Below are 27,358 nucleotides of genomic sequence, written 5' to 3'. Positions count from 1 at the left end.
AATAGTTACACCTGTATATGCTTGTTGATGGAGGAAGATAATAAAAGCAATTTAGCTTACAAAATATGCTGCAAACGTTGATGATACAGAAACATTGTTACTAGGTAGATTAAACATGTTGTTGAGTATAGATACCTTTTCTTTTGGTGGTGGTGCCTCTGAGTTTAATCCTTTAGTAAGATCTTGTTTTCCCTCCAAACTGAAGTGTTTCTTCATAGATATCTGCCTAGCAGAGTTTATAATCTTCCCCTCGTTTCTATAGTTGCATTTTGCCGTATAACTCCATTCCAGATCTATTGCTCAGGCATCTCCTCTGATTCTCATTCTTCTCTATCTTCACATCCAGATTAGCATTACAGTTTTTCACATTGTTTCTGCATGGTACTTCTAATACATGTACCCATACAACTAAAATTTCTATCATCTTGTGTCTTAACTTACATAAGTGCATTTCTAAGTTCACAAGAATATTGTCTTGTTGTGATAGTGCAGCAGGCCTACAACTCTGTCACTGTTGCCTTTCCATTTTCATGACTGCATCCAACACAAGCCATTTGTCCTTGCTTTCATGATAGAGTGCTATAAGCTGTAAGCTATGTGCTGGTGCTCAGGTAGCAGTCAGATATTAATATTTACTGCTGCTCAGTCTACATTGGCAGCCTTTGTTGCCTGCTGACTAAGTTATGAAAAACAACACTGCTGTTGTTTTTCTCATGTTATCTTTGACACTCTGGCAGAATTCCCCAGAAAATTATATTTCTCTAGTGTCCTACTCAGAATTCTTCAGTGCTGCTTTACAAAATCTTGAGAAGAGTTAAGCTGCTGGGTTTTATTGAGACCACGGTCTATGATACTGAAAAATACTGTATTGTTTTTCCATGCTCTGCCATCTGGTTGCGTCCATTCATTGTCTCCTGTTTATAAATTCCTAAAATTAAGGGTCATCTTTCTGTGTGCTGTTTTTTAGTACTTAGCTGAGGGGAGAATGTCAAAACAAACAATACTGAAAAGAGCCCAACTGAATGCTGAAGAAGTAGGTTGGGTTTGCAGTGGTGACAGTTATGCACAAATTGGTTATATCTTATATTGAAATCTGTGAAATACAGTGAAAATGGAACCTATGACATATTTAGAAAGTAAACATGTGAAGTAGAGAGAAACTCTGATTGGGAGGTCCTCTCATAGTCAACTTCCTTTTCCACCTTTCCAGATTCAGCAGTGCTTGGTTACATGAAAAACTTTGGGAAGATTTAAGGAGAAAAGAACAGAATAAGGTTCTATTAATATGATGGAAGCAACTGCTTAGTACTCTGTCTGTTTTGTATCTCTTCTCTTTATTTATTCTTCATGGTAAGAGACATGATATTTACTTATACAACACTTTCCATTATTGCCTACAGTTCCATTATTCTAATGACTGCAGAAAAATGTGTGTCTTCTGTGTCTTCTGTGTATTGTGCTTAAAATATTAGTATAGTATGACAGTTTAATTATAGCTAGTTTTACAACAAAACCACTTTAAATCCAAAGAAATTATATTCCTGAATGTATACAAAATACAAAATTTTAGTTTAAGTGGCCAAAAATTTCAAAACACAAGTACTTTTAGACTAGAATATAAGTAGTGGCTTTGTCATTAAAAGATGCTTTACCACTTTGCAAAAGCAACACTTTTGATAATGAGGATATGTTCTGGGCAACATCAGGGACTTTGAGCCAGGAGTTCTAGGATTCATGTATTTAATATGTTGTTGTGCTTTTAGAAGACTTGAAACATAGCTATCCAGGTTACATCAGTACATTACAGGTAGAGTGAAGAAGCATTTGGTTTCCTGTTTGTCCATTTTGTTCAAACAGGTTTTCCTTTGGTGGAGTTAGAATTTCAGTAATAACTTCTGTGCATGTCATCATTCATTTTTAGTCATTTCTTAAAAGTGATTCTCATAAAGATCACTTCTGAATTGTAGCAGTGGACTCTATACTCCCCCTGCTGAGCTCTTTGAGTAAACAGAAAGTAAGCATATTATCAGTTAGCTTTCTCTTGAGAATTATTAAAGCTGGGGAAGAACGTAAAACTTCACTTCTCAATGCAGTGGCTCAGATAAACACTTTTGAATGCTTATTAAAAGAAATGTTACTCATGCTTTGGTTATTGTGGTTTGTGCACGTAACAACGTTAACTTTGATTGTATTTTTAGTTGAGATTCGTATCTACCAATTTTTTGTTTTTAATAATTATTTGTTATTGCACAAGTGGCTAGATACAGTAATGAACTACAGTATGTTTCAAGTATGTTAATTTTTTTCTCTAGCAAAACATGGCTATCTACCGATATCTGAAATTGATGTGGTCTTTTATATGTGAGACAGGCAACGTAGCATTTACATACAGAATGTGAAGTATGTAAATGTTTAACTTCAGAAAACTTAAGTTAATCAAATATTAGGAGGTTTAAGTCGACACTGTTAGAACGTAAGACAGTAAGAATTCAAGAATCAGGGCATTGCAGAGTTCAGTTTACTACTTCAGTATTAATTTGACCAGATTGCACTTGCGAAATACGGTTAAATGTAGCTCTAAAAGTGAGGTTTGAGTTGTTGGTTTGTTTTTTTTTTCAATTCATTTTGTAGACAAACCACATCTCTGGAATTTCCTGACCTTCTGCTTCTTGATTTATTATTCCCAATGTTAGATGTTAATTTTCTAGGTAATATTTACTGCATTTCAAATAATGCAAATACAAGGGATTTTATGGCCTATTTGTGTGCCTAGTGAAGTTGGTAGGAAAAATTGCAGTTAGTTTAGTGAGGAAGGGATTAGGAACTTGCTTTAACTGCTAACAAGCTGCAGGGATCACAGTCTCTCCCTCCTCCTTCATAAGTATGTTGTAAGATACAGTGTGGCTCTATTTTCAGAAGGATTGTTTTTCTTAATTATCATGGTTAAAATCCACTCTAGTGTTGGAAGTTTAAAATCTCAGGACTACATTCTCTTTTTTCTTTTGCACAGGGTTCCCATGACTTCAGTGAATTGTTCTGAATTGTTGGTGATAGAGCAGCAGACTTACTATCTACAGTTTATTTAAGCTCTTGTTTTGACATTCTGCTTCTGCTGTACGTTTGGTGTCCTGCATCCTGAATTTCTATTGTTTTATTATTTACCGGTTTTCTTTAGAGATACCTATTTTTTCAGGAAAGTGAAGTTCAAAGTTTGTATTTCATTGGCCTTTATGATATTTGCAGATATTTGGAGATCTCTGGAACACTGTGATGATGTTCACTTGTACCTGTTCTGTTCTTTTGTCTGAGAAAGAAAGTAATGAAGAGAAATCTGTCTAGAAAAAAGTTGATGAGAGGAAATTATCATAATATGAAATTAGATAGCTAGGGGCCTTATGTGAAAGTAATTTAGCATGTTTTTAAAGAAAATGTGATGAAAAGTCAAGTTATATCTATTAATTCCTACATTATTTGATCAAATGACTAATCACAATACTTTAGAAGGTTTTTTTACTCAAAATTAAGCTCATTACAAGTAGATGCATTCATTAGAAGTTCTCTCTAATTTACTTCTATCCTGTCAGCTAGAGACCTTGACATCTCCTTTAGAAATACTCTAAGTCATGTGGTTTGAAAATGCTGTAAAAGTATAATGAAAGGCGTACGATTAACTTGTGAAAAAAGAGGAATGTCCTAGAAGAAAAATACAAAGATATATATGTTGTGTTCAGCTTAGGAAATCAAGTAAGAAGATCTAGTTATTTTTACAAGTGTCTGAGTTATTCTTTCAAAGATCTGTGTAAGGAGCCACTGGCACAACAGACTGGTAAAACTGTAAGTTGCGTATGATAATCAGATCTTATACAAGTAAGTATAAAAAAAAATCCCGTAAGAAATACTTGAAGATAGCCTATACTGTAACAAAAAAATTTGATTGTAGAGCTGTATTCTACTGAACAAGGACGGTTTATCTATTTATTATAAGACTAAACAAAAAATAATCTGTAAAGAGTATATAGTTTTCCTCTTCAACTTAAATATATTTTTAATCTTGTATATTTATATTTTTTTAAAGGAAGCTGCACCTACAGAATCTCTGCTTAACTGGCAAGACTATGAAGGACGAACTCCCCTTCATTTTGCTGTTGCTGATGGGAATGTAGCTGTTGTTGATGTCCTAACCTCCTATGAAGGCTGCAATGTGACATCTTATGACAACTTGTTTCGAACTCCCCTTCACTGGGCAGCCTTACTTGGTAAAATGAACAATGCTGAAGTCCTTTAATAATTAATTGACTGTGGTGTTTAACCTTTGTCTCTGATTTTTATTTAATTCCAGCCGAGCGTTATGCTGACTGATCTCTTAGATCAATACAATAGAAACAATAGTAGTTTCTGCTAAATCGGGATTAAAGTTTGTGTGTAAACTGGGGTTTTTTAGCTTCAGTCTCCAAAGCATTGTAAAATGCACTGCTTCAGCAGGCGATATACCAGCATGTATGCCAGACAATCCATTGGGGTGCATGAAGGAAATATCAGAACTTCTGTTTATGTTATTTTTAATCTGAAAAAAATAAGAAAACTTTACTCATACATAATATATAGATTGATGATATCACCCTCTCTTGGTCCATATGTAAGATGGTCATGTAGAGTTTGCAAGGTGTCCTGAGGGAAGTGAGTGCTCCACAACATGGAGGGGTTGACAGTGGCATCATTTGTGTGTACTGCAGTTTACATGTGCCCAGTTATGTGGATTTAGGTGTTATACTATCTAGTTTTTACTAAACTACTCCTCAGAAAATAGACAAGTAACTTAAAAAGATTCCCACAAAGAAACAGCAGATAATCTGATAATGCCAGCACAAGTGAACAAGAAAATGGCAGAGCTGACACTTTTCCTACTCCTAGTACAAGCTCTTCATCAGATACATTTTGACAATCTAATCAGATCTGACAATAAGTGTTATTCAGATAAAGGGGTTTCTTTCTGCTCAGATTGCTGCTCTGAGACTCAGGTGCTTGGTAAATTATAACTCTGCATATATTAATTTTGCATAGTTTGATTTTACAGGTTACAAAACTGGATCTTTACAAAACAGGTAAAAACCAGATTAAATATAGTCCAAATACAGGAAAACAACTCATTAACTGACAAGCACAAAAATAATATGATTTAGAAAATTGACCTCCTATTTTCCGTTTCCTATATACAGGGGAGAAAAATAGCCACCATGTACATACCGGATAAAAAGAAAGAATCTTCAAACACTTTCTCTCCCCTTTTAACGGCTTCATCCCCATGATCCTTTGGGACGCTGCTGACAAAGAATGCAAATAGAAGAATCAGATTGCTCACTGGAGCAAGTTACTGCAATTTCAGTGACAATATACATGTAGTCTGATTATGTTTACTTTAAAAAACAGAAAGAAGGAAAGAATGTTATCAGATTTGCATTTGCATTCAAGTAGGGATATTGAATTTTTACAGAGAAACTGTGAAACATTTTAAGTGTTATAAGATTGATCTCCCAAATAAATAGTTGTTATCACTTTGTTCTGTCCAAGAAACAAATTTTATTGTGTTTTTAAATTGATTGTATTTAGGAGAGTTTTGTCTGTTGGAAAAATGGATTGTCTAATCAATGTGGACTAAAGGGGGGAGATGTGCCAAGACCTCCAGCATCCTTTGTGAACTTGATGAGGTCTCTAGGTGGCATATGCCCATGGGGAACTTCTGATTGGTAAATTATGATTAATTTTTAGGGTTCAGTTTTTAAGTTAGATGCTGTATAATAGATTTCAAAGACTCTAAAATGTTAATAAATAGGCTAACAGTAGGAGGTTTTAAGTAGAGCATGGATACAGCCTCAAATACCTTGTTTAAAGGTGATGGGTTGCATGTGACTGCATCTTAGAGCATTATTGCCCCTGTTACTTTTTCTTCAGCCAAGTTACATCTCTTCTAAATAAAAGTATTATTGAAATCGCAGTTCTTGACCTCAAGAACTGAGTTTTAATGTTTACAGTAATATCCAAGTGAGATCCATCTTTGCACCAATTTATTGCCTGTTGCAACCAATATAATTTTTTTTTCAACTCCCTCAAGTCTTCTTTCTCATAGATAATTTAGCTGAACTTCCTGTCCCAATTATAGAGTTCAGTTACCCTTTTTCTAGTTGTGTATCCTGAAAGTTCAGGCAGCTTTTTTTCCAGGCTCAGTACTCCTATGGTTTTCCTGCTGGGATTGCACTCAGAACCAACTTCTTCCAGTGCACTTCAGTTCACTTCTTAGAGTCTTGAGATGGGAGGAGCACAGCAACGTTACAGCTCCTCTTTTTGGTGTTTTTTTGGTAGAAAGGGACAGAATGTTGTAATGTTCTGGGTCCTGGCTCATCTGAATGGCTGAAAGGAAAGAGGAACCTTCCTGTACACCCTAAAGTTTTTAGAGAAAAAGAACCCCCACATAGCTGTTTATCCTTTTTGACCCAAGTTGACCATTTCCTCTTTTTTTTCTGATACTTCTATACAGAGAAAGTCTGAAAGTGTCATTCCACAAAAGAAGTCTTGCCTAGTCCTCCATTTCTTAGGTTTTTAAAAGCTACAGGCCACAACTATTACACAGCTTCATTCTGTAATTGTCAGTGTTTTCATTAAAACGAAGTCTACTGCTAGTGGAAAGGTTTCCTCATTTTTTTCCATTTATTCTGAAGTAATTTAAGTCAACTATGCAAAAGTAACAAGCTACAAAATTGATTGTTTTCCCCACATGCAAGATACTGGGAGAATAGAAAGTACTCTGTAAAGTTAGAGTATTTGAATGTAATTTATGCCTTATATTATCTTTTAAAATACCAAATCATTAAGATATTCTGAGCTGCATATGCCTGCAAAAGAAAGCATATGAAATGATCAGTTGACTTTAGTGGCAATATACTACTATATTGTCTTTGTTCTCCTGTCTGTGAAGTGGATGTAAAGTTTACCTATCCCCCCCAAAACGTTGTGATTTTAATATAAAAACATTCTGATCTGTTTTGATGGAAGGAGTTGTGTGTGTCAGTCTGCTGTTTATTGCAGATATGGCAGCTGGTAGTAGACTAGCCTCCAGATTCTATACATCTTCAGCTGAAATTTTGATTGAGTAAAATCTAAGCAAAAGTTTACACTTAATTTCTCTAAAACAGTGTGATGTTGGATGAAATTGTCAATGTTGGTTTAGCCTGCTTTTTAGTGTAGATGAACAAATGTTCATCAACATCAGTCTGTGCTCACATTCCTGCTTCTGACTGAACTCACTCGCAAATGCAGTATCTCATCAGGAGCTTTTTCTGGAAATATTCAACTCATTCATTGCAATGTTAAAATCACCGTTGTCTCGCCAGCTGCTGCTGGTTTCTTTGTTTAGGAAAATGCTCTGGTGATTTATTTAAAAAGAAACAGAAAATCTTTCCACGTGTTCCTATTCATAGGTCATTCCAGTTTACAGATGCCCCTCAAAAATGACGATAGAGAGTGTGGAACTGGAAGACTATTAGGAAGAAGGTGCATGCCAGTCTTAATAGTTCAAATAATCAAGTCTTATGTTTCTCAGTTATGTTTAGATTATAATGGCTACAACACAAATAGACTACCATTTTATTGAAATCTCTTTATTTTCTTCAGGGTTTTTTTTTTGTTGTTGGGGTTTTTTTAATAAGGAAGTATTCAATTTTAGGACATGGTACATAAACTAGTTTTATTATATTGTTTTTCTCAGGTCATGCACAGATTGTCCATCTCTTATTAGAAAGAAATAAATTTGGAACTATCCCATCTGACAGTCAAGGTGCAACACCCCTACATTATGCAGCACAGAGCAACTTTGCTGTAAGTAGCCTATACCCTAAATGAGACTTAAATATATTTTGCTGAAGTATTTATAATGTAACAAAGTGTTTGAGTTGGTTTTAATATCATATAAACACAGTGTTGTCTGCACAAGTTTAATTTAGAGTATGTGGTATAAATGTGGTTAGTTCAATCTATTAAAAATAGATTTAAAAACCCTAAATTGCTGTACAAAGAAAGGTCCTTTGATCTATATGTTTGCATCAGAACACAATAGTCATTTAGGTACTTCAACAGAAAGGAGAGTGGCACCTACTATTTTACAGTGCTTTCACTTTTTAAGACTCATTGTAGCAAAATCTGAACAGTTAGAAAGTATCTAGAGTGAGATCACCTGTATGAGTATTTGCACAGCTGCTTCAGTACCAGTTGAACCAGTCTTTGCCTTCAAGAAGGTGATTAAATTATAAATATTTGCTATTATGAATAAGCTGTTATTTCATAAATAATGGCTACAGAGTGAGTAGCTTTTCTCAATCCTCCATGAAATCTTTTTTTTTTTTACATTTTTTAATACTTTTAAAATATTTTTTAAGTTCAGACAACAAAGAAAATTTGCTTCTCAGATAGCCTAATGCTTATATTTTGGTACAACAGATAATTTTTTTCTAGAGCAAGATCAGGTACAGTAGAACTAAATATAAAACTCAGCCGTTTAATGATTGCTGATCATACTGATCATGGATGTAGCTCTCAAGCACTGGAACTTATGAAGGCTTTTCTCATGCTGCTCTGTCTCTCATAGTCGGATTACGCCACGCATAGTAAGCTGAGAGCTCCCATCTAAGTTCTCTTCAGTTGTATTATTCATAACCTCCCTTTACAAAAAGGGTTATTTCGTGCCTAATTAACATAGTTACGTAGCTCATATTGTAGCATTTTCTTAACAAGGATACTAATTTGGGTCTTTCTTGCACACCCACATATTAATTTTCATTTTAAAAGTACTATTTTAATGCCCTTGAGAACCATTCAAGCTGAAAAATCCAGAAGTACTATTGAAAGAGGAATCTGACCAATGTATATTAATACCACAGCTGTCACCTGTTTCCTTGTGAAGAGCATGTTGTGGGATTTTGGTGGGTTTTTTTGGACGTGGTCTTAGTAAGACCATACAGATACTTTTTGAGTTCAGATGTTCATTGGAGGATATCTCTGTGTATACTTTACACCTTTTTAGAGATTTTTTTATTGATGTTGGTTACTCTCCATTACATGGTATCTGCAATTTGGGTCTGACTCACAAGCCTAAAATACGTATGATGTAAAAGCCGTTCTTTCTAGTTTGAGTCAGACTCATGGGAAGGATAGAATTGTTTTTATTTACAAACTGATGATTATCTCCACATGCTTTTATCTTTTTATCTTTTCTATATTGATACATTCTGGGAAAAAAAAATGATTTTTCATACTGGCTTTCTTTCTCTGGGCTTAATTCATCAGTATGAAACATCCTCATTATGTTGCTGCCTTTTGACACCACCACCCAGCCAAACTATGGTATCATTTAGGGTTTTATGGGGAAATAGAATACATGACAGAATCAAACATTCTTTTGTAATGTTGTATACTTACAATGAAAATACTGTTTCCCATCTTACATGAAGAATCAAACAGGAGAGTCTCATGCAGATCTGCAGGCCTCTTTTAGATGGTGATGTATCCCAGAGCCCCTGTTTGTGCATACCTAAGTTATGCCTGGAGCTTCTCACTTTTTTTACCACTGGTTGTTTCTGAGCACCACTATTTGCTTTTTTTCTCAGATACATACAAAACCTTGAGTAATTTCTACTGCTGCGTTCCATATATATAGTCAGAGAACTGAGTGGAGACACATCCATGTTTGTTTTGGCAATAGCATCTATATATTTACAGTTTGAGATCCACACAGTTGTTCTGTTCAGTCTGCCCAAATTTGGATAGGCATGTTATGTTTCTCAGTTAAAATACTATGTTTCTTAGTCCCCAACAAGAAGAAGAAACTTTGTTCTTTTGTGTTTATTCTAAATATTTGTGTTGCTTTCAGTTTTACTTTGCTCGATATCTTGTTCTTTGCATCATTTTCTGTGGGTTGCTTAATATAATGTGACATTTTTGTTTTTTAAAGAGAATTAGCCAGCACTTAATTTACGTGAAGATTTGTTCTGTAAGACTAACTTACCCCCACTTATTATAGAAGGAAAAGTTCTAGAAGAGAAGTTAACTAATATAACCACCCAAATAAGTTGCCTGAAATTTAGATGTCTTATGTATCCTGCAGAAGGTCCAAATAAATTTCCTTTTAAAATTCTTGAACTTCATGTGTGAAGGCAGATGCTCTGTTAGTATTGATTTTGGTATGTAGAATGCAGGACTAAATTTATGCAAATTTTTTTCTGATTTTTTTCCACAGATGTCCGGGAAAATGTACTTCCCTTTCACATACTTTTATAGATTGATGTAGTAAATGAAATGTGCACAACCCTGTCTTACTTTTGAACATTCAAAAATAATATTTAGTAATTTTCAGAGTTTCTTGATAGCACAGAATGAAATGATTCAGGTTTACTTTTCTCCTTTACTGTTGTTTTTCAAATTTGTTGATTTTTATTTTTTCTCCACTTTTTTTTTAATACAGATAAAATACATGCAGTTTTTCATTACAAAATACATATAGAATTACAATGATTGATACATCTGTTTCCCAGTTTCTTAACCATCCTGTTCTACTTTAATTTCATTTTGTTTTAAAGTTGTGATAACTTTGTTTTGGAAAACAACTCTTACAGCACTATGGGATTTTCTTCCACTTTTTCCCATTAAAACCTTTTTTTTTTTTTTTTAGTGGTTGAAAGAAGTGTTGCTTTGCTAAAACTTAATGGAAAAATAAAATTACTTATTTATGTTTGTAGGATGTGTGACTTAGTCTTGAAAAGGTCCAGCCTTCATACTGCTTTTGAATTTGCAGGATTTCAAGCAGTGTTGAGTACTGGTAGGGTGCAGAGTTGCTGGCCTAATGAGTAGGCACTTGTGTCTGAGATCTAGTGGTGGTTAGTGTGAGTTTATAAAGCTACAAACACATGCTGGTTTGTGTGGAAGGCTTAATGCTTCCATTCCTCATTATTTCTGGCTGGACCTTTTTATAATAAACTGACAGTTCAGACATGGACCCAAAGTCACAAAGCTGTTAGGATCTTAGATCACATTAATATAAGATAAATGAGGAACTTCTAATTTCTTTAGCAGGATGAAATAGTAAGTAGTAGTTAAAAAAACATCCAAACTAATCAATAGGACTTAAGCATTTAAACATCTTTGTGATTCCTTATAGCCAAAGAATTCTCATCCTACCCAGAGCAGTGACAGAGCTATTTTGGGTAACGTGGGGGAAAGGATAAAATTGTGTTAATACTAAAATATAAAAATAAAATAATGAAACCCCTCTTTTCCCATTTTTTATCAGCTAGCCTATCAGTGGCTTTTAAGAGATGTTTACCAGCTGTTAAATACACAGCCTAAGACTTTAGATCAAAAAGGGAAAATCTTCCCCTAATTCTTGTTCTAGCAGTTGTGATTTCCTCTCCCTTCCTTTCCTGTGGGGCTTATTAAGAATTTAGGAGCCCGTTAAACAAGTGGACTTGTTTGCTGAGAGCTAAAACAGGCACACCATTTAAAGAAATAATTCTTTTTGCTTTGATTTAAATAGAGATTTTAGTGTAACAGTTACAGTGGAAAGCCTGGACGCAGGCTTAAGATTTTCTTAATCTTTTTTGATTTAAAGTATTTCTGTAATTAGTAACCTGCTGTATTATTAAATACTAGGAGATATGTCTATGTTGGCCCAGAAGTCCTTTTTTTGTTGAATAGTCAAATTATTAAGAGTTTGGCAAACTAAAATACTTGTGTGTACAGTCATATTTAAAATTAGAGAAAAACATATGTCAGGAGAATATTTTGAAAGAACATTGTTGTAGCATCATAGTATTACAGTAATATTTTCATAAGCTGATAATATTTTCCCCATTGCTTTCTTCACAATGACTGCAGTGTCTTTTACTTCCTTATGATGAACACATGATATTTCACACTAAAAAGAAAAAAGTATGAAATAAATTACAGTGTTAAACTCATAGTTAAGGATGCACTATAAACACTGATGAGGCAAAGGGCATAAAGAAAATACAGTGCTGCTGTTGAGCTGTTACTCTATGTAAAAATAAAAAGGAAAAATGAAGCTTTGATTTGCTTCATAAACAGCAAAATGAGACAATAGTTTCTTGTTGCAGGTTCTTTGTAGTGTTAATTTCAATAGTATGTCTTTTCAGGAAACAGTTGAAGTATTTTTGAAACATCCATCTGTAAAAGATGACTCAGATCTTGAGGGAAGAACATCCTTCATGTGGGCAGCTGGCAAAGGCAGTGATGATGTCATTAGGACTATGCTGACTTTAAAATTGGATATTGATATCAATATGACAGACAAATACGCTGGCACAGGTAAGATGCTTTACATTAATGAGCCACTAGATGTTTCCAGTTAGTGTGATTTCCACTGAATGAAAAAGTGTTAGAAGCTGTATTAATCTTTTCTTGGATGTGTACTTTAATCCTGAAAATATATCTGCATTGGTTTAATTGCGTGAGTCACTTCTTTGCCTTATTGTGGGAAAGAAACAATCTTTTCTGTGAAGACTGGACCAGTTCATTTGAAACACGGCAAGAAGAAATGTACTGCTATGCAGCTATTTAGTTAGATCTGTAATCCTGGGAAAGGAAGAGCTGTTCTGTATTTTGAAGAGTAAAATGAAACAATTTTGTAAAAGGCTCTCCCTTAAAATGCCTGTTAAAAAAATTAGTCAGTAAATTAATATTTTGAAACAGTACAGAGCAAACTAACCAATGAAGTGGCTAAATTATCATAATGAAAATTGTAAGTACCATAGTTATTTGTAAAGGTAGTGTAATAAAGATTATAGGTATTCCACTTCTGTTGTCCAAACAAGGTTAAACTTGATATCCCACAAGTTTATTATCCCATTATCTACCTGAAGCAAAAGATAGGTATGCAACAGTGTTTCAGAATTCAAGCATGCAAGTAATGAAATTCAAAATATCCTATAGCAACTATGAATTTATTTCCTTTAATGAAAAATAAGAATTTGTGCTAAACATATTTGTACCTAGGTGGTACTTTCAACAAAAATAGAATAACAGTTCTGACAGAGTGACAGGTGTTGAAGGGTATATGCATCCAACAGTGTTGGAAATACAAGTAAAAGTAGTGGAGCTGTATAGTGTGCTGGTGAAATCGGAATAAAAAAAAAAAAAAAAAAAAAAAGGAGTATGTGGATATATTGGGCATAAATTGGAGGGGCTTGGTAGCAGAGGGCTGCAGAGGTAATCTGTGTGGGAAGAGGTCATTAATTACCCTATGCTAGTCTCAGCCAGGTCACAAATTTAAAATACAAAAATGTATACATATGTATAGTAAGTAGTAAAATGATAGCCAAGCTGGTAGTCAGAGCACACACCCATGACAATACAATAGAGTAGAGGGCATTTCTCCTAAATAGAAAACTATGTTATTTTAAACAAACAAGAATGTGTATTGCAGTGTTTGTTTATATAAATTTCAATATATTTGTTTTAAAGTATACCCAAGCATTATCTTTTGGCTGCACACAGACACAAACTAGTCTAAGCTGCATGCTTAGATTTAGAGAACTTTCCGTGTAGGTCTGTCCCAACCAAGAAACAAAGATAGGAGCTTTTCTCTTTTCAGATCACACTTTGAATAGCATATAAATTATAATTAAATGCAATATCTTGCGTGGTTCAGAATTTGTATGATAGCATGTATGAATATTACTTTCTTATTAAAAAACCTGATAATTTTTATTTTCTTTGGTGGCATTGGTATTTGGTCTTTTCACAAAAAGCCAAATACAGTTAGCATAATATTCTATTTACATATCTAATTTCTTGCTTTCCTTACAAATTAACACACGAAATATCAGTCTTTCCAAGTTATGATAGTTTGTAATTTTTGAGTTTAGGAAATAGTGTGACAAATAAAATCTCAGTGTTCATGTTTGATGACTTCACAAACTACATATGCTGCAGTTTAATCTTGTTTCATCTTTTATAACTCACCTGTATTTGCTCCTTCCTGACAGTTCCCTTTTAAATACCTCACAGTATTTTTTTCAAACCTTAAGGTGCCGTAACGTTGCAGTCACTGTACAAACCTTCTTAAAAAGGGTTTTCTTTGTGGACAGTAATCACATACTGTGTTTCTGAAACTACTCAGGTGTGGATTTCATGCTTGAATAATTCAGGTGGTTGGGTTTATTATCTTTCAGTCTTAAACTTTTCATAGCAGTGATGTGTAATCACCTTGTACTCTTGATTTTCTTGTAGGGCTTTTAATCCAAGGAAATGAATGGATTTTCCATTTACTCGAAATTGCCATTGTGTAGAACGCACTAATAGTCTTAAAGTGGGGAACTATGCTGTTCGTTGCTTGCTGTCGAGCAATCTGAACTTTACCATTGTGCAAGCATGTGCAGTAGCATGGGCTTTATTGTAGTGAGCAGTAAACTTAAAAGGAAGCCCACTAGTAAATCACTCTCTGATTTCAGACCTGGGTGTTTTTTTCCGAAAGGTTCTTAATCATTCCCAGGTTTTGGTGAGGGGAAAAGTGGCATGGTATTCTAACAAAAAACTGCACTAATAGAAAATAACATACATGCCACTGTGCCTGGGATACAGTTGCTGAGGAGAGTTCGTGTTTTTCTGACTTTTGTGTGCGACTGTTAAGCTCAGTTATAATGTTGCGTTAACGCAGCCTTTTGCATTTACTTAAAAAGAGCAAGCTCTCCATTCAGCTTTGCTAGAACATCGAGACTGTCTGTATTGTGTAGGAGAATGACACCAAGGGAAAGGAATTTCCCTCTTCTCAGAGATCAGCGCTGCAGGAGCATTACAGGGGCAGCTTTATAGCTCTGCCGTCACTGCGTACAATGGAGAGGGCTCTGTCTGTCGGCTGAACAAAGGGCCTATTGTGACCAGCTGGCCGAAGAATCTCTTCAGTCACCGTGACTCCATCACAGAAAATTTGGCTTACAAGAAAATATTGAGCACAAAGTGCGAAACATGATGCCTGCGTCAGAATGAGTGATAGGGGAGAAGAACTGGCCAAGCTGACACAGCAGCTCTTTTTCTATTGTATTGTTACACACACCCCATGTGTCATCTGATGGAGTGGTTTACTGCCTTTGGTTTCATAAAAATGCAGTACAAACCCCAGAACCTAGAGTTTACTGTGAGGTCAGGCCCTGAAAACTAGACCCATTCAAATACGAAGCAGTGGGGATCTCATTCTTGTCAAATTTCTGCTGATAGCCACCCACTTGCATAGCTACTGCAGATCTCGCTGCTTACAGGTACTTTTTGTGAGTGCCATGAGTGCCCCTGTGCTGCTTAGCTGCAACAGTTAAACATCAGTGTCATCTTAAAGGCATGATTCCAATTACTAAGGCAGCACTTCTCGTAGTGTCTCTGCCTGTAACCCCAGTTCTTGTAGGAAGTGCCTCATTTGTCTGTATCACAATTGAGTTACTGTCACTAATTTTGAGAATGCGTGTTTTAAGGCAACAGACTTCAGCTGGATTTGATTCATGGACACTGTGAACAACCTGTGCATCTTAGTAGTGCCTGTGTAACACGTTGTGCTAGGTTACTGTTTCATAAACTGTGTGAAGCTGGTACCAGTGGTGAACAGCAGCAGGCAAATACAAAAAGCCTGACGGTTTTAATATTCTGGCTATGGTTCAAGAAGCATTTCCCTCTAGCATTGCACTTTGTGGTGTGCCTTTCTGTGTAATGCTTCTGCCCGATCCTGACCCTGCCTGGTTTAAGATTAAACAAGTAGACACCTAGGTACTGTTTACAGCCCCTCATTTCCCTTGCTTGAGCAGAGTGAATTCTCACTAAGGATGAATATTTGTGAAATTTCACGGGGACACATGAATTCACTTTACTAAATGCACATTTACAATTGAACTGTTTTGTATTTTCATTCTAAATTATTTTGATTTTGTCATCTGTGAAATATTCCTACATGTAAGGCAGTATGAGAATGTAGGTTTATCTGATTCGATTGCTGACTATAGGAAATAATCCAAAGCATTTTGAAATCAAACAGTAAGTGAAATCACCAAATATGTATCCTCCATTGGTTTGAAATCACATTGCATGTGTAGTTCTTTCCTTCAGGAATAGCTGTGAACTGGTTGGACTGGCATTTCAACATTTTCCTGAATTGCAGCTGATGGTACCCACAGGATGCTGTGTTAGGCAACAGCAACTTCAGTTATAGGGCACAACATCTTTACTTCCTGAGGTCTAAAGTAGCTTTATTTGTTGGTTTAGATTCACTGAAGTCTGCATATATTCAAATATGTGAGGGCAAAATACCCTACAGAACAGCAGAAGTCTGCAGAATCAACTTGCATAGTTTTCATACAACTGAGCTTCATAGATTATAAGAATGAGACAAAATGCAGTATCTGGTCTTTCCATCATCTGTTTCCTGAAGAAAACAGGGAGCTGCAGATACCGTGCAAGATGTGATGGCCTTGCTACATAATTTTGTGTAAAATTTTCTCCAAGTAATTCTGAAAAAAAAAAAAAGGCAGGGGAAGGGGCAACAGCTAGGTAGTTATCTGGAGTTAGTTTTTATTGAAACAGCTTTCCTTATTTCAAAGAAATATAAAAGGTATTTTCAGGAAGAAATTATTGAAGAAATAATGAAAGCTTTCTTTCACTGGCAATGGGCAGTTTCATCTCCATCGGGATGATGTAAGAAATGTCACAAAACAGAAGCAGAAGTAGATCATGTTATACAAGTCCTCAGCATAAGCCAGTCTTGGTGGTGTTAAGGTGAAAATTCCTATTTGTACAAGTTAGAAATCTGCTTCAGAGCTAACAGTTTTTATGCTTGTGTGGGAAGGAAATGTGGTTAGTGATCACTTGCTTTGATTCTTCAGTTTCTTGTGGTTGAAGAACAACTTTTCCATGAAAAGGTTGAAATTAATTTTTGTTTTGACGGTTCTAACTCATGATATTGTGATACCTTTTTCTTACTACTTTGTTCTCTTAGCGTTACATGCTGCCGCCCTTTCTGGCCATGTCAGCACAGTGAAATTGCTGTTGGAGTATAACGCACAGGTAGATGCTTTGGATGTCATGAAACATACGCCACTTTTCCGAGCCTGTGAGATGGGACACAAAGAAGTGATACAAACACTCATTAGAGGTCAGCTATTACAAATTTGCAAACCTGTTCAGAGTTCTGGTGGTGCTTTCTGTGGGACTGGGAAATAAACAGCATAGCTGAGCAAGAGGTGAGGTGGAAAATTACTTTCCTAAAGCACATTTTGTCTGTAAGTACCCTTTGTGGAACAGCGCTAGTAAATGTAAAGGGTTATCAGAATGTTGTGAAAAATGGCTAGAAGTGTTAAATATAATACTTTAAAAACTGAGATAGTTCTTTTCACAGCTCTTTTTGCAGGCCTTTTAAGTATGTTCTAGTCTCTCAAACTGCCTCTTCCCCCAGTAAGTCATTCGTTTTCTTTTTTTTTTTTCCTTCACTAAGTAAAACCAAATTAAACTTTCTTCTATTTTGTGAGAAAGCAGTTTTAAGGTTCTTTGACAATTGTGTTTGTTTTTTTACTATTTAAATGAATCTTTATTTTTTAATGAAGGTAGCAGGTAGCTATCAAAAATCCTAAATCATTAATATTTTCCTCTGGTTGGTTTTTTATGTGCAGTATTTTATTTGTAGACAGAAATAAGATTTTAACAATACACACAATTTTAGGTAACTGTAAAAACTGCTGAAGTGTAAGAAGTATGGTGAAAGAACAGTAGTATCTTAGATGCAAAATTCTGTCCTTTTAGCTTCACAGAAACATTGCAAGTAGTTGGAGCTCCTACTTGAAATACCCCATTTATGGACAGTTGAAGTATCCAGGCTAACAAGTTGCAAGTTTTCCGTCAACCAGCCTTTCTTACTGAAAAGCATGCTTCTCTCTGTGATCTGCTGGGTATATTTTAACCTACTGTTAAGCTCTTTCTCCCACCCCCTGTGCCATTTAGCTTTTGTAGATGCAAGAAGCTTGGTTATCATAATCTGAGTTATGCTTAATTAAATATTTTATGATACCGACATTCATTGTTGCTGGGGTTTTCTTTGTACAGAGCTTTTACACCTTACAGGAGCACATAGAGAAATTAATTATCTGCATAAAAGAGTCTTAGCATGCTTGAATTAAAAAAAAATTAAGCTTTTTTCAAAAGTTGTTTTTACACTGAATATTTTATCTTGTCTGCTTTAGAGATCTAAAAAGAGATTTAATCTGAGGTCTAATTTTCAAAAGTGATTTTGTTGTTAAGAAATAAAAATTTCACTGCAGATTAATAGGCCTGAAACAAACAAAGGCTAGGTTTTTCAAGGGCATTTGACAAATCTGGAGATTCTAAAGCATCTGAGGGGACACTCAGAAGCTTGTAAAAGTTAGATGCCTGACCCTCACTGAAACTATTTCATTCCCAGTTAATTTTGATTTAGATTTTAGGATTTTAGCAACAAAGTTGAAGTTACTTTCAGAAATATTTATCTGAATTTTCAGTTTACCAAATAATTTCTAGTTGACCATAACCTTTTTCCTTTCTTTTCTTTACATTCAAAATTATTTTCTGTTTATGTTCAGAAATATATTTGTTGTTACAGGAGGAGCAAGGGTAGATTTGGTTGACCAAGATGGCCATTCACCCCTTCACTGGGCAGCCCTGGGAGGAAATGCTGATGTGTGCCAAATCTTGATAGAAAATAAAATCAACCCTAATGTGCAAGATTATGCAGGTAGAACACCTTTGCAGTGTGCTGCTTATGGAGGTTACATTAACTGTATGGTAGTGTTACTGGAAAACAACGCAGATCCAAATATTCAGGATAAAGAGGTATGTTGTTCTTCACTGAGCTATTAACTTTAGAATAATCATAAATCAAAACATTTTCCTTCAAGGTCATTCCCTTTTCTGGGACATAGAAGCATTTCTGCTATCATGAAGGGAAACGCATCCTGATGTAATTTTCCCTGTGTCATCTCTTCTAAAACCTTGAATGAAAAGTAGTATTTCAATATGCAGCAAGAATTGAAGATTTGTATTTTTCCATATCACTTGACTTTTCCTTATCAAAGTGTGATCTTATGAGGAGTCATATTAATAATCAAATTTCTTCTGTTCTTCCTTATTAATAGTTAACATGAGAATGTGAATTTATAGTCTGTTATGTGTTTCTTCAGCATGCAGATAGAGCAAATAAGATATTGCAAGTGAGATTGCACAAGAACTGCTTCATTTACTTACCTACATAAGTATCCACATATGTATCACTCTTCCAGGTGAAAAAAAAAAAAAAAAGAACACTGATGAGTTTATATGTTCTTTTGTGCCATTATTCGAGCAGTAAGTGAAATTAGGAGCCAAAATAATTGTGCAACATATAACAGATTTCCTTGTTATATGAGATAATTTCTCAGAAGTCAGTAGAACTTCATCAGTCAAAAGAATTTCACCCCATTTATTAAACTTTTCTGTAGCTGTTCGTTGTACAGCATGGATAATTCCAGGTAATGGAAAAGTGGGTTTTATTATGTGTTCTATAGAGCATGCTGGGGAGATTTTCCAGCTTGCTTCCAGCTCTGTGTGGCATCCGCTTGAGTACAGCTGAACACATCAGCTCCCCTCTATTTCACACAGAGACATTGCAGCGTGCTTTTCAGCCCTTGGGGTTCAGGGAGGTGGCTTGCTAGCACTGAACTCACAAAGTCTTCGTGTTTTTCTGTGGTTCCCAGCCTCTTCGTATTCCCTATGTTTTGGAGTACAGAAAAGCGAGATGCAGACAGGAGGCATGACCTGGAAGTGAAGTGAAATATGTGTTTTGTTGGTATTAACAGAACTTGGGGTATTCGTATTGTGGTTCTGTGATCCCAGTCCCAATACTGGTCATATATGAGCTGGCTATATAGAGTGCAGCTTGAGAGCTGGACTTCTCCGCCATGTGAGGGAAACTAGACTTCTAAACTCGGGCTTGTTTTGAAAGCACAGCTGGAGTCTGCCTGGGCTGATACGTTTTCCTCAAACTTCATCTGATTTTGAATTCTGTAGTAATTCTTTCAGTCTTATCACAGTGTCTTGGAGCAGCCTAGAAAACAGTCTGACCTACAACAGCTGATGAGAGCTGCTTCAGACCTGGGTGGTATAGCTGCAAAGAAAGCAATTCTAGAGCTAGTTTCCTAATGCTGGTTTTCAACCGCTTTAGGTAAAAAAGCACTAGTGTTGTAATCTTGGGTTTTTTTTTTAAAAAAAAAGTTACTTAATTTTAAAGTGCTCTATTCTTTTATTTTAACAAGGAGGTTTGTTTATAAGAATTAGTTTGTCCTTCATGTCCATAAAAGCATGAATTACAGTATGATTTACAACTTTTATTGTGGCACGATAGAGTTCAGGGATAATATTTATTTTTGTGCTGTTCTATTGTTTGCAGGGAAGAACTGCTTTGCACTGGCTCTGTAACAATGGCTACCTTGATGCTATAAAGTTGCTGCTTGGTTTTGATGCTTTTCCTAATCATATGGAGAACAGCGAGGAGAGGTATTGCTTGTCTGAATGCATTAGTTTGTAATTTAGCAAAAGTGCTACCTACTGATTTCAATATTAAGTGTTCAGGCGTTGCCAGAGAATTGTGATCTTGTATCTAAAAGGAGTGCTGTAATCTTGAGCTTCAGTGTAAGCAGCTTTTCTAATGTGAAAAATCTCTTCTTTAAGTAAGACATTGCAAATTCAACTGTTTATACTTCTGAACCTTGAACTTACAGAGATTTCTGCAAGTATTTATTCATTCTAGTCTTGTTTGAAATACTAAAAATCTTTTTCATGTATATGAAATTGACAGTGGATATGTACAGATAAAGGATAAAAGACATTTCTGCTGCTGTTGGATTAGACTGGAATTTTTCTTTTCTGTTTGGTAGAATACAGTGAGAAGAAAGAAAATGGGAGAAATGCAATGTTAGGTTTTAAAATAGTGATTACACATTACCTGGTGGTTAACTGTATTCTAAAGGCCTATTTAAAAAAAAAAAATCCTCCTATAATCATAAAGAGACAGTACATTTGCATCTCTTTTCTTTGTCTTTCATTGACATATAAATAATAGTTTTTTAAATGTGATTTGGGTTGTGGAGCTTGAATTAGTCACCTGACTGTGAAGATAATTACTATTAGCAGAAATTTATAATGCCTTTTCTAGAGTAGATGACCTCCTTATAATTATAAATAAAATTATGATCACTGTGCCATATAAATTTGAATATTTCAACATTTTAAATAACTTACAGACTTTAAATCCCCATATTTTAGTGCTAAATTGGAGATTTCCATACTTATCCCAGTTTTTAATTGCTTTCTTCCCCTATTATTTCTCTATTGTTCTCTACTCCAAACCACTCAGATCTCTCTTCCTTTTCTGTTCTCATTTTTTATTGAGAAACACAAATGAAAGTATAATTAGTTCCTAATTAAGTAGTGCCAATGCTCTCTTTAGTGATTTTTGATAGAAAATTAAATAAACAGTTGTAATTAAATTACTGGTAATAAGTAAGATTAAAAGCCACTGTTTTGCCAGAAAGGAGGCTGCTATTTTCCTTAGATTTTAGAAGTGTACTAATGATGCTCAAATGTCAGAAAAAGACCTTGGGTGTGGTTTTACTATAGCCATTCAGTTAGTATCTCTTCTGTTCCCCTCTGGCATTAATGTATGTTCTTACGTATAAACCTAGATTACTCAAAATATAACTAGCAGTATTCCATATGTCAGCCCCTAGGCACTGGTCCATGTGCAGAACTATGCAGATCCCCAATATTTCTAGATTAATTAGCCTTTAAATATAATTCTCATAGATAGGTAGATAGCTATAAATCACACAATTGCTTCTTAATAAACATCTACAAAGCTTGTTTTACTCTTAAGAGATTGGAAGTTTGGAAAGTGGAAAAACTGAGTGTTGTAAGAAAGTAAAAATAATCTTATGAATATGGTTCATCTGTTTGGATGAAATAATTTTTTAATCAGTAACATTTTCACCAAATAGTAATTTTTTTTCAAATACACATAGAAAGAAGCTTCCTTTCTTTGCTTTCTTAAAGTGCAATATGAGATACCAGTTCAACATTCAAACATAGTGATTAAAACTAAATAGGTTTGTGAAAAGATGGAGCTGAGATTGCATCTGGGATTTTAAGCTGCCCACTTGCTTGCGGATATGTGATCAGGTGCTAGTATGGAGTGTGATAGATTTGTTGCTCTTTGCAAATTTATTTCATAATCCAACTTGATGTCCTGGGTATGTATAACATGATCACATGATGCTAGGCTAGCTGCTGCTCAACCAGCTTCACACTGAATTACATATAACACATGATGGCTCATGTCCTTTTTGCATGTTATCCTGTGAAGCCAACTTGATTTAAAAGCTGACTTCTTCAAAAAGAAAATTTTTAACAGACCTTGAGCTGACAGAGCAGAGTAATGGCTGGTTGTGAGGAGTGTGTGTGAGCGGCTTTGAATGAGTAGCGTCCAGTCATACAAACCCCTATTCAGATTTGATTTGAGTGATTTTTTTTACTTCCACAGATAGGTCTAATGGAGTTATAGAAGCTACGTTTGAAAATACCGGTCTTCATGACTGGTATCTGTAATATAATACATTGTCTTGGTACATACATACTGAAGGCATAAAGTTTACTTTAGTAGCTTTATGTTTTTAATGAAAATATTCAAAATCAGGTATACTTTAAAAATGCAGTTTTCTGAAATGAGGTCCCTTCTGAAGTTTCCATTCCTGGGTTATCAAAAATCTGTATCTCTTCAAACGCTATCAGCAGCGCACCTTGGCATACACATTTTCTTGTTATGTCGTTGTCTTTATTCCTGCAGACACTTCAGTTCAGATACTGTTAATCCTTCCATCAGATCATTGCTGCATGGCAAGTCCAATTGTGCTTTCTGTCTGTTTTTCTTTGCTTACCAGCATTGCGTCCTAGCAAGTTACCATCAAGAAGAGTCCTAATTTTCACAAACACATGCATTGACATTTGCTATTTGATAGTCTTCTATTATATGGTCTTGATTATAGTTTGTGACTGATAATTTTCAGTCACTGAATGTCTTTGTCCAATGTTTCAGTGTTGGTGAGGGAGGTATGTAAATTTTGCTCCTTTATTGAAAATGGAAAATTTGGGAATTATTTTTAAAAGGGCTTAGGCATCTTTGACACCATTAAAAAGCAAAACCATTTAACATTTATTGATTTATATTTAATAATAAATAAAATAGTTAATATTTCTAGCACCTGTGTCCATTTGAAAACAGACTTAAGTCTTCCTAATGCATAAAAAAGAATAAAATATCTATATTATCCCTTGGTGTGGGCATAATCCTGCTGCTTCATCAGTCAAACTGTTCTCAGTCATTGTTATAGAAACTAAGCCAGATTTGACAGTAAATATCTAGAACTTAAATTCGTATGGAAGTAACACAAAAGAAAGTTTTAATTTGCTTTTTATTTAAGTTGTATTCCTATATGAGAATCCCAACACCTTTTTAAGATTGCTTACCTGAAGCAGTTAATTCTATTCATAGGGCTTTGGAGGATTTTGATCCAATGCTTCATATAGTCTGCCCCCTCCCCCCCTTAATTAGGAGACTAAAATAAGCCTTAAACATAGTGTGTATGATGTGTAGTCATGGTGTGTAGAATGAATAAGGCAGGGAAATAATGTTAAAAAATTAGTAAAACAGCCTACTGAAAACAGTGTTTAATCTGTCTTCAAACTAGAAGTTGCCGTCTTATGAAATGCGGATGAAGTAAATGCACGTTATGATTAGAATTCTAGTTTAATGATAATTATTGTCTGCTTGGGTTTGGGGTTGTTGGTTTGGGTTTTTTTTTTTTTTCAGATATACTCCACTTGATTATGCCTTGCTTGGTGAACACCACGAAGTGATTCAGTTCATGTTAGAACATGGGGCTCTGTCTATAGCTGCCATACAGGACATTGCTGCTTTCAAAATTCAGGCTGTCTACAAAGGATACAAAGTTAGAAAGGCTTTTCAAGAGAGGAAGAATCTTTTAATGAAGCATGAACAGCTGAGAAAAGATGCTGCTGCCAAGTAAGTCTGAGACTGGAAATGCAAATAGAAATCTGTCCTAAGTTTGTATCAGTGTATGATTTTATGTGTAACTAGTCATCATTTATTTTTCCTTTTGGTAAAACGCATGAAACTGTAGGAAGCATCATGGATTTTTTTTTTCCATACACCTGTAGATGAAAATTATTTTTGAGATAATCCCAAATTAAATAACAAGCTTTATGTAATATACAAGAATAAGGCAAAATATCAAAAGCTGAGAAACTAGCATGTTAGCATCCATGAGTCGTTACCTGGTATTCTGTATAATGATAAAAAGACTTGGAAAACATTTGTCATTCTAAGGTAATGGAAATAATTATTGAACTATCAAGTCTGTGTATCAGTTTTGAAAAAAGAATAATAAATAGGTGAAGAAAAGAAGGAAAATAAACCCCAAAACAAAATGGGAAAATACTGGTTTGATAAGGCTTAACCCGCCCTGTGAAACAGTAAGTTGTGCTTTTCTAGCAAACTGAACTCCTGGATTTTATTTGCAACTTCTCTCTTGGCAGTATCATTCTCTGCACTTACATTTTCTGCTCTTGAATTAGAGTTACCATAAAATCATGATATTAGATTTTAGATAATGAACATATGGAATTCAAATAGTTATTTGTAAGATGTGTAGGTTCTGAGTTTCTATCCTATTTAAATGAGGTGATGGTAGCAAAGTGGTGAAGTTCTAAAATGCTTGCTTGGGCCTTATCTTTAAGATTCATAATATGAAGAAGAATAAACTAGCAGCTCGTTTCTTACAAAGAAATCTGATTCTGAAATGAACAAATGTAAGTCAGAAAAGATTTCTGCATGATTTTGTGGTAGTATTTCTGTTAGAAGAGGTCATATGAATAGACACACAATGTAATTTACTGCATCTAGGGATATTCTTGTTGCATCTGTGTATCATAGACAAAGTCACCTGCACTGTGCTCTATTTCAAATTTGATAGTTTGATGTTCTGCATAACTGTCGAGTCTGATCTTCATTGGGTTTGATTGCTACTACTATACTGGTGAATAATTGTTAACGCCCAGTAAGAACCAAAGCTAGAAATGTCAGATAACTTAATTTCTTGCTCACACCTTTAGATCCTAAAGTTGCAACTTGCAGACCTCCTACAATTTGCTTTTTCTGCTTAAGTCGGTAGAAGTCAAACCCATGCATCGAGAAGCTGCCTTTGAAAATATCCTGAATATCTTAGATATTTCTTTTTAGTTTGGAGAACTCTGCTTCTTGCTGTGTGGTCACAACTGAGTTTACCATTTTTTATTCTTTGTGATGACAGTCATTTTTAGAAGAATCTGTGATACCCCATCTAGAAGATTAAATGAAAAAGGATTGCCTCATGGAAATTTGGGGATGTTTTTATAATTGTTTGTCTTTGTAAGTTTCTGATGCGCTTTCTGAAACCTACTAAGCTGTAGTTGATTTGTTTGAAAACAATAGAAACAAAGTCTGTGTACAAAATACCATAAAAACAGAATTAAAATACAATTGGAGTGTACAAGCAAATCAAGTTGTCACATAACAAATTTTATTTAATTGCAATTTTATGATCTGTAATAAACTGGAGGGGACATTATGTTGTCATCATTCTGTGTACCCATCTGTGCATTCCACAGCTAAAATTGGCCAGAGTGTTGCTACGTGCAAAAAACTAATATCCCTACTGATGTTTAAAAAATCTGCTCTCCAGATAAAAGTAGACATTATGTGGGAATCCAGAATGCTGGTGAATTCTTAGGTTGAACAGCCCCCCACCCCCACCCCCGAACTATTTCAGTGCGTGTATTTAAAACTTGCTTTGTAATACGTTATTTTAGAGAGTCACACTAACATAAATCATTCCTAAGATTGCATGTTTTAATAAGTCTGTTCTTTTTCTTTTTTTTTTTTTTTTTTAGTTTTTTTCCTTAACAAAAAGTCAACCAGTACCTCATACCTGTATTATTTTCTGGTAAAGTTACATTCACAGTGTTCAGTACCTGTAACGCATTTCTATACAAACATATTCTCCCATCTTGAACAAACCTGTATAAAAGAAATGGTAATCTATAAAATTAAGATTGATGCAGGCCAAAACAATGTACACGCTATTATGTCATTGAGCAAGGAGACATATCAGAAGACCAATTTTGGGTAACGGAGCTCAAATGCAAAAAGGCAGTATACAGGAGGTGGAAGCAGGGATGGGCTGCAAAGGAAGAGTGTAAAAATGTTGCTTGGGCATGTGGGGGTGGTATCAGAAAAGCCAAAACTCAAATGGAGTTGAGGTTTTCAAGGGATGTCACAGATAACGAGGTATGAGGTACGCTTCTGCCTCTACATTAATAGTAGAAGGCTGAGCAAGGAAAATGTGGGCCTGTTGCTGAATGGTGACGTAGTGACAACAGACAGGTGTGGCAAAGTACTCAACGCTGCCTTTTCCTCAGTCTTTACCAAGAAGGTCTCCCATGCCTCTGTGCTTAGCATGATTCAAGGAGGGGGGGACTGCCAGCTGTGAATGAGGATTAAGTCAGGGATCACTTGAGAGAACTCAGCCCAGAAATGTCCATGCGACCAGATGGGTTGCATCCAACAGTGCTGAGAACTAACTGATGTCCTTAAAGGGCCACTTTCCAACATCCTTAAAGGTCATAGAGGCCAGGGAAGGTCCTTAATGATTGGAGGAAAGCAAATGTTACACACAACTTGGAAAAGGGCCAAAGGAACAATCTAGGGAACTGCAGACTGGTTGGCCTCACTTTGGTCCTACAGAAACTTGCTTCAACATAAGTTGAAACAAGAGACATCTTGACTGGAAATAAAGAGAAATTTTTTCACCCTTGGGACAGTTGAGCAGTGGAACGGGTTGCCCAAAGAAGTGGTACAGTCTCCATCCTTAAAGATTTTCAAGACCCAACTGAGCAACCCAGTCTGTCCTACAGTTGACCCTTTTCTGAGCATAACATTGGCCTTGATGACTTCCTGAGATCCCTTCCAATATGTGTTGCCTTATGATCCTATGATCTTTTGGAAGAGTGCAATGTTGATGCAATATATGAGCACTGAACTTTTTAACAGCCGTAAATGTGTCAATATAATAGGTGTTTTTCTTCAGGGGGAGTGAAAGTAACTGGTTATTAATAGGTGGGATGGAGAGAAGCAGTGCTTTAGGTGGGCAGC

The 27,358-nt window shown here is 35.3% G+C and overlaps 1 protein-coding gene across 5 annotated transcripts in view; it reads left to right on the top strand.

Annotated features, from left to right (window-relative positions):
• The window catches only part of INVS (inversin), a 98,393-nt gene that overhangs the window by 51,254 nt on the left and 19,781 nt on the right, over positions 1–27,358 (top strand). For 4 of the 5 annotated variants that reach the window (XM_040588883.1, XM_040588884.1, XM_040588887.1 and 1 more), the window contains 7 exons: positions 4,076–4,256; positions 7,760–7,869; positions 12,195–12,366; positions 17,033–17,188; positions 18,665–18,894; positions 20,486–20,592; positions 23,960–24,172. In XM_040588883.1, coding sequence (XP_040444817.1) covers positions 4,076–4,256; positions 7,760–7,869; positions 12,195–12,366; positions 17,033–17,188; positions 18,665–18,894; positions 20,486–20,592; positions 23,960–24,172 — 1,169 coding nt within the window. Of the gene's footprint in view, positions 1–1,210; positions 1,351–4,075; positions 4,257–7,759; positions 7,870–12,194; positions 12,367–17,032; positions 17,189–18,664; positions 18,895–20,485; positions 20,593–23,959; positions 24,173–27,358 lie in introns of all 5 variants that reach the window. The other variant, XM_040588888.1, reaches the window with a different exon arrangement.

The sequence above is a fragment of the Falco naumanni genome, chromosome 3 (assembly GCF_017639655.2).
Source record: "Falco naumanni isolate bFalNau1 chromosome 3, bFalNau1.pat, whole genome shotgun sequence".
Classification (NCBI taxonomy): domain Eukaryota; kingdom Metazoa; phylum Chordata; class Aves; order Falconiformes; family Falconidae; genus Falco; species Falco naumanni.
Note: the sequence above shows the minus strand (reverse complement) of the source record. Positions and strands in the feature narration are given on the sequence as shown.